Source organism: Aethina tumida, chromosome 7, assembly GCF_024364675.1.
Source record: "Aethina tumida isolate Nest 87 chromosome 7, icAetTumi1.1, whole genome shotgun sequence".
NCBI classification, from domain to species: Eukaryota; Metazoa; Arthropoda; class Insecta; order Coleoptera; family Nitidulidae; genus Aethina; species Aethina tumida.
In genome coordinates, this window is record NC_065441.1 from 6,735,398 (window position 1) to 6,751,414 (window position 16,017).

Here is a 16,017-nt window from a genome sequence, read left to right on the forward strand (position 1 = left end):
AATTGATCAGCATTAACTGCACGAAATGCAGTGCGAAACTGTCACGGCACCTAACAAATGTTAATACACATAATATATTCATTATTTACCGGCGTCGAAGCGTAGACGGAACCGAGACGGAACTTATATCCACTCGTGGACCTCATGTGGGTTAAAATTTCATTATCGTCTACATGAATTTATGGAACCCCGACGCCGCCACCGCCGCCGCCCCTTTCCACCGTGCTTACTTTGTATGATGTGCGACTCGGCTCGTTTAATTAATGTGTCGTCTGATTTATTACGCGGGGAACATCATAACATTTCGGTTAATATTTCATCGCGGTTTTATTATTTACGCGTTAAGGTGCACACGGGAGTTATTTATGGGGGAATTTAAAGCGCCCCACAAAACACTATTACGTTCATTCATAATTTTTTAATAAACCTGGAGTCGAGCGGGGCGGACACGCCCCCTTAAATGCGCAGTAATCACTGCGCACGTGTGATCCACTTTCAACTTGAATAAACTCTAATACTCGTAAACGTTGTTTTATTATTTTATAAGACTTTTCCCGGGACGGAATTCCAACATATAATCTCCTTGTATCAATTTAAGATGTCCCCGCTGAACCAATTATTCCTTCTTTGTGTCGATGCACAATGACAACTCGTTGATACCGTTTTTTATCGGCATTCGGTGTTATTTTTATTTACTGCGGCGTAAACAAGAAGGAAACGAGAGAATCCCCCAGCGCGAATCGTTGGCACGAAATAATGCCATTCAAATTGAATGACGACGACCCTTTGACAGTTTTTTCTATTCGCTCACATCCTGACTTTAATACATGCATTACTCGAAACTCGAATTTTAGTGCTTGTTACACTCTAAATTATGCAGTTTGAAGTAACATTTACGACCCAGTTATATTGCACCTTTCTACGCAGGATGAATTGAAGTTTTTGAGATGTTACTGACTGTGTAACTTCAGGAATTTAATAAAGTTGCAGCTTTACTCACATTTATAAAAAGTTTAAATATGTAACTCACTTCAAAGTTGGTGTCACTATAAAGGACGAGGTGCTTAATTTGCGCAGTGGATTCTGCGCAATCCGTCACCTTGGACTACCTCACTGCCAACTAGAAGAACCCCCCCGAAATTGAAGGAGGACTCTTAAGCTCGAGGCCATTTCGAAGCCCGAAACCGGCGAATAACCGTAACGTATTCTATTAATACTAAATTTAATAGCGACGCAAATATTCGACAGTGCGCCGCAAAATTAAAGCGTATCGCCTAACAAAGCCCGTTAAATTAGTAAATTCGTCGCTCCTAAATATATAACTTGCCTGCTCGGAACACCTGGGCCATTGTTTTCGGCCGGCATTCAGGAGGAGAGCCGGCAACCGTCTTGAGACCGGCCCGAGTGCCTCTTAATTATTAACGCTACTTTCAAAAGGCCGCCGGATAATTGGCTGTATGAAAAGGTTGCGATGTAGAAGAAAGTTTACTTGTTAGAATGCTAAACCTGTTATCATCTTTGCGAATTTCGTAAATTGACTCGCGGAGACAAATATACAAGACATTGTTCTGGAAGTTCCTTTTTTTCCTGTTGTAAAAACTCTTTGCCGTTTGTCGCCTGAGAGAATATTAAATTACCTTTTTCAGGCCCCCTAAATGTGTTGTACAAACGCACGAGATTAAAAAGAATAAGGATCATAACGGAAGGCAAAAAATACTAATGCACTTTCATCTCAGCTGAAGTTTTGGATAAGAACTTTGTTTTTTTTTTTTTGTACTTCTAATGGAAAAACATTAGTTAAATACACTATGATCATGATAAATTAAATATCTATAGCAAAGAACAGCTATCCTCTTATAAATTACTCAATTAATCAAATCAGGCCGGCTTAATGAGTAAGGAGAGGAAGTAATAAAAATACGGTTAAGGAAGTTATGAAATATGGGATGCCATTTTTAAAACGGCGACCTCGAAAATCCGCTGACAAATTCCATCAATTCGAGACCGAAAATTGATCATCAGCCATAGATCTAGACCGACACTGTAATAGCGTATGGGACCCGGACAAGTGACACCTTTGTCATGCCGGCACCGAGATTCCAATCTGCTTTATTAATGGCCCGACTGAAAAAAATAAATCGCCGGATAATTTGCCCGTTTTCGTTGGACGACATCTCGAATATGAAAATAAAAAAAATGGCCACGAACGCCGATATATTCTGGCAAATGATGATTAATCATTTGGCCCTTTTGCATGTGCACGCATCAGCGAAACGCGGGGGTGACTTGGCTGCGGTGCCATTGACGGGGAGGGATAATGGCTTTTGCGATTTGTCGGAACGGGGAGTCGTTAGACTACAAAAAAATGACAAAATAACAACTGTGAAGGACGCACTTCGTACGTACAACGATTGAACGACGTAAACGGCCGAAAGTAAAAACATGAATGAGAGCAAAACGGTGTCAGGAATTGCGATCGAAGATATTTGATAACATTCTATGGCAGTCATTCAAGTCAAATCGCAAACTGACACGAATGTAAACTGTGACGGGAGAGGAGTGAATAACAAACAGACTAATGTAACGGCATAAAACGTTTATCATTGTTATGTACACCAAAAGTATTTTGTTTGGAAACTCTAGATTGTATAAGTACATATTTTTGGAAGCAAGAATATTGAATTACAAAAAGTAGGTTGGGAAGGGAACAATGTGGAATCGACTACTTCGCAGCAGTCTCTGAGCATGTGTTAACCCGTACTTCCCCTGTTTGTCTATGACATAGTATACTGATAATACTAATCATTGCACCTATCTTTCAATTACCTCAATTGCCCAATTCAGTAAGTAAAATATATACACTTTTATAAGTCAATTTTAATAAATAATAGTTCAGAAAATAGACAATAACAATATCTATGTACAGAAGTGGAAAAAAGTATGGATTTGGGGTTAGTTCTACTTAAATTCTTAACGGTTTCAAAGTAATATCTAAACACGTTTTGAACTCTGTTTGAATGACCATTGTGAAAATTATTAAAGAGTTGTGTCTAATGCAAAACTTAACTGTGTTTGAATGGCCATCTCAGTTCCCCGACCTAAATCCTATTGAGCACCTTCAATAAATTCATGACACATTACAGAGACTGGTAAATTCTATGTTCAAAAGATGCTAAGCAGCAATATTAATAAAATATTCCATTCTTTTTTCCACACCAAATTGATTTTTTATTAAAAAAAAAGTATAAACCTGTGAGTATAATGATCATTGTGATTAATAGCACTGATTTTGAAGTAAATTAGATTTGTTCAGATATGCAACACATTAGAGAAAATAGTGAGTAACATTTGAAAATTAATATTCCATACTTTTTTCCACTATTGTACATTTCAGTTACCAATATTTTACAATTCTTTCCAGTCTTTTGTAAGTAAAAAAAAATGTACTAGTTTGCACACGATAGTTGAAAGTGGGATTATAAATAAAAGAGTTGTGTAGTTGTTTGTACATTAAATGAACTGCACTGTATATTAAAACTGAACCAAATATTCACTCCCAACTATACGAAACACGAATAAATAACAGTTTGGTAGTTTAAATCGCAGCATATTTTATTTTAAAACGTGCCAGCGGTTTGGAGATTGTTTCAGACCCAGATAAATCGCATTCCAGTAAATTTTCGTCCATGCTGGTGAATATTTCAGCAACCGACCGCCACTAACGATGATTTACGTGTATGTAACCGCCGCACTGAGAGTTCCAAAGTTATAAATTCAGAACTGAAATGCCGTCGCCTTTACCTGTGCCCCCGCGGGAATGCACTCCTGCCATAAGTCGAGCTTCCCCACTAGATAAACAGCGGTTAAACTATGCATGCATCCAACAAGGAACCAAACTCGCTAATCCAAACGTTTCAACGGCCGGATTAACCGTTTAGGAAGCCGTTTTAAATTATAATTAGCACCGTAATAATTGAAAAAAAGAAGATGAAAAAACAATTCGGAGCGGGGCGTGAAAGTCACCCCGAGGAAATGAATTTGAGCAGCGGCACGTGTGGATGCGGCGCTAAAATTTAATGCATGCATTAAAATCTGGTGTGCTGAATAAATATTTAAAAAAAAAAATCTCAAAAGGCAAGACTAAATACACGTACGGCTCAATCGGGGCCGACGGCTCTCGTATCTTTTATTCATGTCGAACGAGATTGTTTCGTGTGATTTAAGCGTGCGACATTAATATTGAGATTTCAGCGGGACGTTCGGCTTTTTTAGATGTTTCGTTTTGGTGTCGCGACGCTGAAACGTGCGGAATTTCTCGGCTCGTTAGGAGCGGGCTCTATGCTAAACCAGTTATCCGGATTGAGTTATGCAAAGAGGACTTGCTGTCGACGAATGGCAATAAATAAAGTTTGCGAAAGTTTAATAAAATAGGTCCAAAACAAGTTGGAAGAGTACAGTATCCTAAATTGATCGATTTTGACTATTATTTAGTAATTGCCGTTTTATACAGGGTGTCCCAGAATATATCGGATTCAGATAGAGCACATAAAAATAATAGGACAAGTCCTATAATTTTTTTTCCTATATTTTTCCCATAATAAACGCCCCAGTAAATCAGTTGTTCATTATAAAAACTACTATATTCTTATTTCTTAAACATTCAATTGCAAAGAGAAGTGAACATTTCGAGTAACTCGAACGATTCCAGCGAAACGGATTGAAAGAAAACTCGCAAAAGTGGATCGAATATCTGGAATAGGAAAAATCTGGCGGACATTCCTCATTAAAGTGGCCGGCGTCTCGAGACCGAAGTGGCGTTCCTGTCTCCGGGATCGAGTGGGAAAATCGTCGACGACGTCCTTAAATGCAGTTATTGCGATATTTTTCGAACGTTCCAATTTCCGTGCGTTCGCATTCGTTTTAAGACAATCTGTTACACGGTCCGCCAAAGATGTTATTGTAAATCCAGTTACGTAACGTTGACAAGTGAAAACTTGAAGACGATTTATATTTAACAGTGATGTCATTCAGACAATCTTATCAGTCAGTTTATTTGATGGTTTATTTTAATAAAATGTGCAGTCTGAAAATGTCGAGTGTTTTCTTGTGAACGTGAAGTGAACAAAGATTTGTGATGTTAAATTTTATATAAATACATGTACAATTTTATGCACTTATTTTAAAAATACAATTCTTAGGAATTTGAACGGATTTTATTTATAAACTTTACTATTTCTTTAGTATACTAAATTTAATACGATTAATGAAAATCTATTCTATTATTGTATATTTTTGTTACGATATTCATTACAAATAAAATTCCCATTTGTTATTTAATTTTTTTTATTTTTTATAGTATTGATTATATTATATTTTTATTTTTAACAATACTTATTGTTATACAAATTAACTAATTGGTATGCTGTCATTTTTTTGTAATTTTTAAATAAAATAGACAATTTAAAAAATAAATAAAAACTTCACGTTTAATATTATTTTATATTTACTTTATTTGTTTTTTTTTTTTCAAATACCAGATTCTCCTTTTCCTTTGAACCAAGTACTACTAAACTTACTAAATGTGTTATTTTTACAATTTGCTATTTAAGATTCTTCATTATTTTTTTTATATTAAGTAATCTAATTTTTTTTAATATATATTATATCGCATAAAAATAAAAATATTTTTTTAACAAAAAATATATATTATTTTAATCAAAATTTTGAAATTTTTTTATTATTTTGTTTAATTATTTTATATTTAGGCTGAAATTCAATTTTAATTTAAATTTATAAATATAAATTTTAGTCTTTTTGACTGTGAAGTTTATTATGTTTAAAATTAAAATTTCAAAAATACAAAATTTTTTGAGAACACAATCTAACATAATTTTATTTTTTTAAATTTCAAATGAATTAATAAATCTGATTAGATTTTTATAAACTTACTTTATTATGAATATTATGGACTTTTAAAATAATGAAAAATAGAAGAAAGAAAAACTTAAATTCATTTTATTTGATAATTTATTATATTTTTATTATAAACATTAATTTCAAATAAAATTCATAATAAATGATTTTGTAATTGGACGTGAAAGTGTCAGTTTTTCTTTTATATATAAATATATATACAAACATTTATAAATTTAAATCTTTATGAATATTTTTGTATTTCTAAAATACTAATAATAATAGTAAGCAATAAAAGACCATTTAGCTTAATTATTTATCTTATTTTATCTTATTTTTTGTTACAAATATAATATTTTAAATAATTTTTCATACGAATTAACATTATGATTAGATTTTGATAAACTTTTATGTTTTTATGAATATTAGTATTTTTATATAATATAATAATATACAGTAAATAATAAGATAATTATTTAGCTTAATTATTTATATTTCTATTTTTATATAAATTCATTTTAAATAAAATTCATATTTTCTAATTGAAGATAAAAGTACCAATTTCTTTCTCATTAAAATCTATAATATAATTTTACTTTAATTTTTAAATAGTTTCATATAAATATAATGATTAAATTGTGATAAACTAAAATTATTATGAATATTATGAATTTTTAATAATCATAAAATAAAATGATAAAATTGGTAAATGCTTGTTTTCAGAATAAAACGAATTCTTACATTTAGAGTTTATTAGTACTTTGATACATATTTAATTATATTTAAAATTGGTTCATAATCATTGGTCATTACACATAGTTATTTAACTATTGTACTAAGTGGTTTAAAATACATATAAATAACTAAAATACATTTTATAGATATAGGCAGTTACAAAGTGAATTTAAAATACTCGAGATAATTTAGAGACAACACATTATAAGAAATAAATTGTATGTTGGAAATGTAATGTGTGTGGATAACATGTAAAGCAATTTTAATAAAGTAATACATGTGTTGGTCAAAAACATTATGTTTAAATTATCGACACTAAAACTGTACCGGAATTTTATCATTTCCAAAACTTCACGCCGCATAAAACTCGCATTTACATGTCGATCCGGGACTCTTCATCCACTCAAATCACAATCTTATTCCGTCCTTATCGACGTTCAAATTGACTCGCAAATTCCTCTCTGCTTACATCATAAGTTGAACGTGTTTGGGCGTCAAGAATAAGAAAACAAAAATACAAGAAATACACAATTCGGGGGGAAATCCCCGAAGAACATCGTGCTAATAAAACATTTATAAGACGATTTTACCCTTTTCTCAGAGGCCAAGCTATTTCGATATGGAATACACGGAATGTGAACACGAATCGTTGTTTACAATCGAGGCCGTTTCCTCGCTCTTTTTGTAACACTGATACAGATAATCGCACAGCTCATAACATAAAACGCACATTCCCAATACCAAGAAGGTCTCCATCGTAATCGCTTTTACTCAACCGGAGAACGGCACATCTATTTACATGTCGCACGGGCGTGTTAGCAGCACGTGGTCGTATCACCGAAGGCGATAACCCATCCGTCCGGTCCCGGACCATTCATCTGCCACGCTCCATATTTAATCCATCCACTCCGTACGTAACGAGATGCATCCGTTTACTTTTGAAAAATTCCAAATCACACACGCGACTGGCAACGATATCGGCCTGTGAGATCGTCGGAACGGTACGGCCCTCCGGAACCAAAGGCGGCGCGTCCAGATGCGATGTCGCAGGATAACTGGCTCCGTCGAACGGTCCAGATTCGTCCTGTCGGGATGCTGCGCGACGCGTCCCGACCGCGCCCGATCCTTGCTCAGGACGAATTTTTCAGCGGGTTCCCCACTTTTCTTCGAGTGCGTGTGCGACGTATGTTCCGACGGATGTTTTCGACTAGAAATTGGGTCGGTTTCTGTGTTTCTTTGATCTTGGTCTGTTATGAATATTTTGATGTATCGCTCTTATTTGATGATTTATTGTAACGACATATTTTTCCTGAGTATAACTATTACACAATTCTAATAAATATAATCCTAAATGAACTGGGTAATTCATCTAGAAAATTCATTAGCAATTTATAGGAAACTAAAGTTTTGTTGCAACGTGCTATCATTATTATAAAATATCCTGCAACTTAAGAAATATATAAATAAAATTGTTATTTCTTGAGTCCTTGTAGCCAATACGATTTTGTCAATAATAATATAATATGTTTTTTTACTTAAAATATCCAGGGAATGAAAAATTATGCATTCCCTTCAAACTATAATAAAATATAAATTTCAATTATATTTTTGAAAATTGTTTCACACTCACTTTTTGATCCCCTAGCACGGAAATCGACTTCAACGTGGGAACCCTTGAAAATAATTTCCTTATGTAAATACGAATTCGGTGTCGGATCTCGTATTTCCACGCACGGATGCTATCGGGACGTACACAGAAAATTTGATAAATTTAAATACCCACCTTGTCAAAAAAGGCGAATTTATAAAAAATTAAATGTGAACCAACGAAAAACTCAAAATTTATGTAATCGAAGTTTTGATATTTAAAAGTGATGCAAAATTTAAAGTTTAATTAAACTAAGTGGAAAACAGGGTTGCCCTTTTTATGCGAATGTAAAAAGAAAGTTCTACTGTGACAATGCCGTTTTAAAAACACAATTAACTTTCCTTTTTTCAGCCCCGTCATTTGAATGTTGTCCCGTCCGTATCAAGTTGACCGTAAAAATAAAACGTCCATCCCGGTGCCGTAACACCCCAATAAAACCAGTTTCGGCGGAAAAAAGTCACGCACCAGGCCCACGTAAACAAGTCCCATTCGACAACGAAAAAATCCGAGGGACGTGCGATAATGGCGCGATTCACGGGGTGGCAAAAAATTGGATGTTTCCAGCACATATCTACATCGAAATAACTGTTAATTGTTTCCAGAGGATTCGAAAGAAAAAAAAAACGGAATGTGTCCGGGAGAAAATCAATCAACATCAATTCAGGCGAACAAGATACGGGGGTGTGTAGTGGGACGTCACAATGAATATTAATAGTAAATGAGGTGCAAAGTTGTATAATGTCAAAGAGATGCCAGGAACACGTTAGCTACCGCTTGTTGTCACCGGAACTGATTGTTAAAGAGCTCTCCACCACCTAGGGTTAATCGAATTTTCCTCGTTGACTGGGGTAGCTGAACAAAAATTTCTCGTAGGTCAACACCTACCTATTAACTGTTGAATTATGAGGCATTTTGTTAATATGATACATATGATACTTTATTTTGATAATAATATTAATTAATATTAATAATTTAGAATGTTCAAAGAAGGTAATTATGGATTGCAATATTACGAACACAATGAAAACATAATAGACCCTACAATTAAACACTATTAAAAATTAAGCCAGTGAATTCGGAAACCAATAAAGGCAAAATTGTAATAAACTGTACCAAATTTAATATTTCCACTTTTATGTTTCCAATTTTGAAACGCAATGTTTTATTCAAAGCGTATTTTTACGAACCGAACAGATGTAAAATATTAATATGCAGGTACAGCGTAAACAAGTGCACGAAAGTCAAAACGACAACATTAATAAATGCGGAAATGGAATAGAAAATTAACATAGAGGCCATGCCATCCTATTAGAAAGTTTGCGGATGGCCATGTTTATCAAAAATTTATTAAAAGTTCAATTATTTTTCCAATTTTCCCCCTCACTCCGGCATCCAAACCCGGAACGACTGGATTTTGGCGCCGGATCAGCCGCCGGCGTTCCGGAACCGGTCCGTGCCAATTAAATCCCTCACTCCTAAATTCCGTAGGCAAAATTCCACAATCGGCGAAAAAACGAAATTTCGTTGTTGTTGGATTTAATAAATTTTAATTCAAAACGGCAAATCGACTAAAATACAGAATCAACAAAGGAGCAACTGATATTTTTAACAACTTCTTTCCGTTTAATTGTTTATTTCTAATTTTTTAAGCTTAATATTTTAAATATGAATTTAAAATAACAATATTGATTTTTTTAAATTTTTAACTGTATATTTCATTTTATTTTATTTTTTTTAATTTTTAACATTTCAAATTTTATAAATTTAAATTATTATTATTTTTTTTAATTTAACTGTCATTTTTTAACTTAATATTTCAAATTTTACAATTTTAAAATAACTATTTTATTTTTTTCTCAATTTAGTTTAATTTTTTTTAATTTTAAGCTCATATTTCTTATAAATTAGAATATATATTTAAATTAAATTTCAAGATTAACATGGGTGTGTGAAAATCTTGGTGAAAATTCTGTTCCATCTAAAGTTTTAAGAAATGTAAATATTTTCCTATACAGGGTGTCTCTTCTATAAGAAGACCCTGTTTCGATCTCACCAATTAAGTAACAAACACTAAAGTGCCTCACTTAATTAGCAAGAAATATAGTTATTCAAGATATTTTTAAATTTCGTTTATTTTTCCAATTTCTAAATAACATTTAATTTCTTCGAAACAAAATCCCAAATACAGATTATTTATAATTTGATAGTTCTGAGTGTACGTATAATTTTTACTGAAACACATACAAACAAATGAAATACACAAACCACACGGCTAAGTAGTTAGACATTTTAAATAATCTTCGAGCTGATGAAATGTCAGACCACTTCTCGTAAGGAACCGCCATTATGGGACCACACAAACTCTCGTACTTATCATTGCATGATTTCCCATCCGGACAAGCGGAGCAGGGGTCCCCCCTTGTAAAGAGCGGCTCGTCCTTCCAGTTACCGGCGGGCGCATAATTGCATATAAGATAGCTGCCCTTTTTGCCCTTGGCAGCGGCACATCCCACTAAAACCGTTTTGGCCCATACGACTTGGGTGAAATGTCCGATCACGCCGTCGTTTTCGCCTTTACCACTGAAATGATCGAATTGTGCATCGTTCATGTTTTCTTTCTCGTTGTAAAAACCTTCGACCGCACGTGTTATATTGATCTCATTTGCGGAGGTCCAGTGACTGTTTTGGCCGATGGATGGGTGATTTTGGGTGATCCGACAGGGGTCGTGACCACCTTGGCACGTGTTGACCCAACATCTGGCTAAATATTCTAATTGTAGGTCGTACGACAACGCTATCATGTTTGACGCTTTTATATCTTTCCACTTGTCGTCTTTGCCACCTGTAAATTGAATATTAAACACCATTGTCGAATATATTTGATATGTAACCAAATTGCTGTAATCAGTATCTACATTCTAGAGCTAACAATTTGTCTCTTTCGATTATAAATACAAAAATTTTAATCCATGTCTTAAAACAGTGTTTAAAGGGTACCTGCAAGCATATCCCTTAAATGGTTGTGTATATTTAAAATTTCTTCCCTTTTGTCTTTGTCCATTTCAATCTCGAAACATCCTGATACGGGTTGGCAGTGTAAATGTCTGGCACACGGCGTGTTGTCGACATTACCTTTGCATTTGTTTTTGCAATAGTCGTATTCGGCGATTTGTCGGATGAGTGTGCTCCGAACGAGGTGAACGACACAGAAAGCGATTAAAAATTTTGAAAACATTTTTTTATTATTTTATTAATGACATTTATTTGACGCCGCACGAAATATATGACATTTTATATTAATATCATATCATAACCAAAAACAAATCAAACCTTTTTTAAAAACCTTTCGTGAATAATAGGTGTCATTTATGTGTGTGTGTGTGTGTGTGATTTTGAATGATGTTTCTGTTTTAAACCAGCAGGCTATATTATTTTATCAAATAAATGTTGTCTAACAAATTTGTTACTAGAAAGTACATTAAATTAAAATATTTTAACCTAAATATCTCAATAATAGTCACTAGGAGAGACACAATATTAGGCCTTTTATGTGACGATGATTTTAAAGTTTAAAAAACTCCTTCCCATCAATTTTTTCTCAAAAAGTTGAATGCAAATTTAAAATACAAGTTATTTAGTAAAATCAGAAAGGAAATTCTAAATGTGATTACTTATATATCATCTAATATTAACTTTTGATAACTTTTGAATAACTTTTGATAACTTAAATTCCAAAGTTATTTATGGAATACTCTGTTTTTATATTGTGGATTAATCTAACCGAAACGACTTTTCAAATAAAGTTTCATGAGCTTCAATTCATATTCAAATCTGTTCTTTTATTATCAATTTTACACCAATTTCATTCATAAAACAATAAAAATTTATATATTTATGATATTTACACAATCTATCAAATAATAATAAAATATACAGTAGTTGTAAAATATTTTAGCTACAATTCTTTTATTTAATGTGAACTGTGAATGTACTATTGTATGCACAATAATAAGTGAAAAAAAACAATAAACATTACAAAAAGGAAAGAAAGGTCATATTTTTAATATATTTTAATAAGTTGCTTTAGTTATGGCCACTAATGTATGTATGTATATTTATTATTTTAAACATTAGTATATGTATGATATTAAATTTTTTTTTCGTTTATTCAATTTACTATTTTAAAAAATACTTAAATTTATACAAAGCCATTTGTTGGAATAAATTTAATAATCAATCAATGTTTTCATATATTTTATTTCCGAATTATTATTATTTTAATATTAAATTTTGCAATATAACATTTACAATTACAACAATAAAAAATGTAATAATAGTAATTTTTATTGGAAATTCAAATTTTACAGATATAAAACATTCGACAAAAATTCGATGTCCGATTAAATTTTATAATGTCGATTTTATTAAATTTTGTTTAGTCGCCTTTACATTGAACACATTTCAATTTTAACAACTTTTTTTAACAATCCAAATAAAATTGGTTTGCGCCATACAAAACACAATCAATTCTATTCATGTGTATATTACTTAGAATTCATTGAATGCATATTTTGAATGGGACCCCATAAAAACAATATGAAACTAAATAATTTATTATGTTTGCTCCATTTTTAATACAATTTCCATTTAATGAACGCAATAAAATTCCATTAAATTTGGTGTATTAAAATCGTGATGGGGACGTAAATAACCTGGTTTACTTGTAATTCTTGAAATTAATCTATAAACGTTCAATATTCCACGTACCGAATTGAATAATTGAATTAACTTACATTTACGTTGCTATAATTAAGGTCACTAGTGTACGTCGTAATACTTATAGCTGCTAGACTTACCTGAAACAAAAAAAAATAAATTTATATAACAAGTAATTAAAACTTAACATATTTAAACTATTAATCTGCTAATACAATGTTTTGTTTATTAATTAAATATAACAAAAAATTGAAACGTTTCTAAATCTTACTGGAAAATAACAAAATCTCTCCACTTATTCATATTTAAACAATTCAAAATCACATATCACAGTTTACTGCTTAACTCGTTTCAAAACTTAAATCTAAACTTGAACCTCAAAAAGTTGCTATGTTAATAGTTTCCTTTAACTCAAACAGGGAACGCATATTAGGGTGACCCTATTACAGATGCAAACGGCGCCCCGAAATTCCCGAGAAGACCGTAGGTCATCAAAAAGTTAATTGCTTAAGATCCTCGGTCATTTCCATCAATCAATTTGGTCCTTCTATGGTCTTGTGCGCAGATGCGACCTTGCAATGTTCCATTCTCAACTTGATATTACTATGCAGCAATTTTAAACTTATGTTCAAGAGTACATTTGCCAAGTAGTTAAAAGATGAAAATGCAATAAATAATATTGTCAACCTTTGATAGCAGAATTTTTCAATCAGTTATTTGTGAGGTCGCAATATAATCACTTAAATTTTTTAGATATATTTCAAGAGGATACTGTTTACTTATTCAGATAACATTATGGGACACTAAATCAACATTTTAAAGTGCTCTTTGAATCCGAGAAATAATCCAGCAAACAACATATTTCTAGAAAATATCGTCCACTTAAATCAGTCGCCTTTGCCGTCATCATCCCGATACCTAGAAGTAATTCTAAATAAAACGAATAATTTAAGGGGGAGGGGGGTAGTTTTAAAATAACGACCAAGATAAATGGTGCAGCAAAGGCAAAGTTCTTCGACAATAAGCGAAACCCGGGCTTTGTGCCGCACTCACCGGGATTTTTAGTTTACATAATTTATTCCTGTTGAGATTTTAACTCAGTGATAAAGCCACTTTACTCATCCCGGTTAAATTATACGGTCCGCCGTTCGTGTGCGATACTTCCGCAGTGCATCGCGACACAACTTTTATCTTCTTGTGGTTTTTAAAACTTCGAAAGAGTTCGCATTGGCTCGGTAATGGGAAGAAGTGCTGGACTCGCCCCTTTTTATGCGCAACCGTCCGTGTGCTCCTGTGGCTACTACTAAACCTATTTTCAACTTAAATTTGTTTACTGAAATTTAAATTAATTCATCAAAAATACAACAAATAACTCTTGAGGGAAGTTCTCAACATTTCAAGATACTTTAAAGCAAGTAATTAAGAAAAATTCTAAAATTTAACATGTTCCTTGCTTATTTTTTATATGACTGAGAATATTAATTAATAACGAACTTTGTTAATTAAAACTTAAGTAACTGAGTTTTGATTTTATTTGTTTGCTATATATTTTTCGGCTTTTCCACATGTAAAAGATCCATTAATTAGCACCGGTTACACAAAGCTGTGAGGGTTCCCACAGGTTTGAAAAAAGAGTAAACAACGTAAATGAAAGTTAATTCAATTAATGTATTCGGTTACGTGGAACACTAGAACGTTTAGAGCTTACTTTCAAGAATCACAAGTAAATCAGGTTATTTACGACCCCATCACGATTTTAAAACACCGAATTTAATGGTATTTTATAGTGTTCATTAAATGGAGATTGTATTAAAAATAAGACAAACAAATTAAATTATTTAGTTTAATATTGTTTTATATGGGGTCTCACTGAAAAAATACATTAAATGAATTTTAAATAACATGCACATGAATTGAATTGATTGTGTTTTGTATTGACGCAAACCAATTTTATTTGAATTGTTAAAAAAAAATTATTAAAATTGAAATGTGTTCAATGTAAAGGGGACTAAACAAAATTTAATAAAACTGACATAATAAAATTTAATCGAACTTCGAATTTTTGCCGAATGTTTTTGTCCGTAAAATTTTAATTTCCAATTAAAATTACTATTATTACATTTTTTATTATTGTAAATGTTAAATTGCAAAAATATTGATAATTATTAATTTATTCCAACAAATCGCTTTGTATACATTTAAGCATTTTTTAAAATAGTAAACGGAATGAACGTCAAAGAATTTTAAAATATTATTAGTACTGTAAGTACTACTTGAATTTTTTCTATTATTATTGTGTTATACTATGCAACTGGCCAATCAAATTTTATTCTTTCAAAAATTTCGTACTTTTTTATCTTTTAATGGGCAAAAAGTAAGAACATAATTTTTATAATACTGTACAAACACAACAATAGTAAATTAGTTTTATTTTAACATATTAATTCATATTAAATAAAAGTAAATATAAAAGGACTAAAATATTTAACATTTTAAAATGTTGCTATAATAATGGTCACTAGTGTATATCAAATATGATATCTTTTGAAATTTTGATATTGAATATTTTAATATTAATGATGAATTATGCAGTAACATCATAAAATAGCAATCGAATATTTTAAACCTATATTTTTCGAGATATTCAATTGAGTATTTCATTTGTTCACAAAAAAAGATTGAAAAAACAATATTTTTATAAAAAACTAAAAGAACCTAAAAAGTAATAATGTTCAACGACTTTTAATTACAATTTATTTCATATAAAGTACTCCCTTTAATCTAAATGTGATTATTTACATCTCTGTTATTATCAACTTTTGATTAATGCTTGATTGGTTAAACCACAACGTTAATTATGGAACATCCTGTATTGATTAATTTAACTCAAATGACTTTACAAATAGTGATGTATGTGATTTAATCCAGCTAGATGCATAATTTTCAAATAATAATTATAATTATAAATTAATAGAAATTGTTAAATTATATTATTAGTCTTTACG

At 31.7% G+C, this 16,017-nt stretch overlaps 1 protein-coding gene across 1 annotated transcript; it reads right to left on the reverse strand.

Moving 5' to 3' along the window:
• Positions 1-10,410: 10,410 nt before the first annotated feature.
• On the reverse strand, positions 10,411-11,620 carry LOC109607888 (venom allergen 5-like). The gene is made up of 2 exons (XM_020024344.2): positions 11,294-11,620; positions 10,411-11,138 (listed from the first exon to the last, which is right to left on the reverse strand). Exons 1-2 carry the CDS (start codon positions 11,529-11,531, stop codon positions 10,525-10,527), a joined length of 852 nt encoding a protein of 283 aa, XP_019879903.1. The 5' UTR covers positions 11,532-11,620; the 3' UTR covers positions 10,411-10,524.
• Positions 11,621-16,017: the final 4,397 nt, after the last annotated feature.

Coding starts and splice junctions, on each gene's coding strand:
- LOC109607888 (XM_020024344.2), bottom strand. CDS start 11,531: ATGTTTTCAAAATTTTTAATCGCTTTCTGTGTCGTTCACCTCGTTCGG. Junction 11,139..11,293: donor TTTAAGGGATATGCTTGCAG/GTACCCTTTAAA, acceptor TTCAATTTACAG/GTGGCAAAGACGACAAGTGG.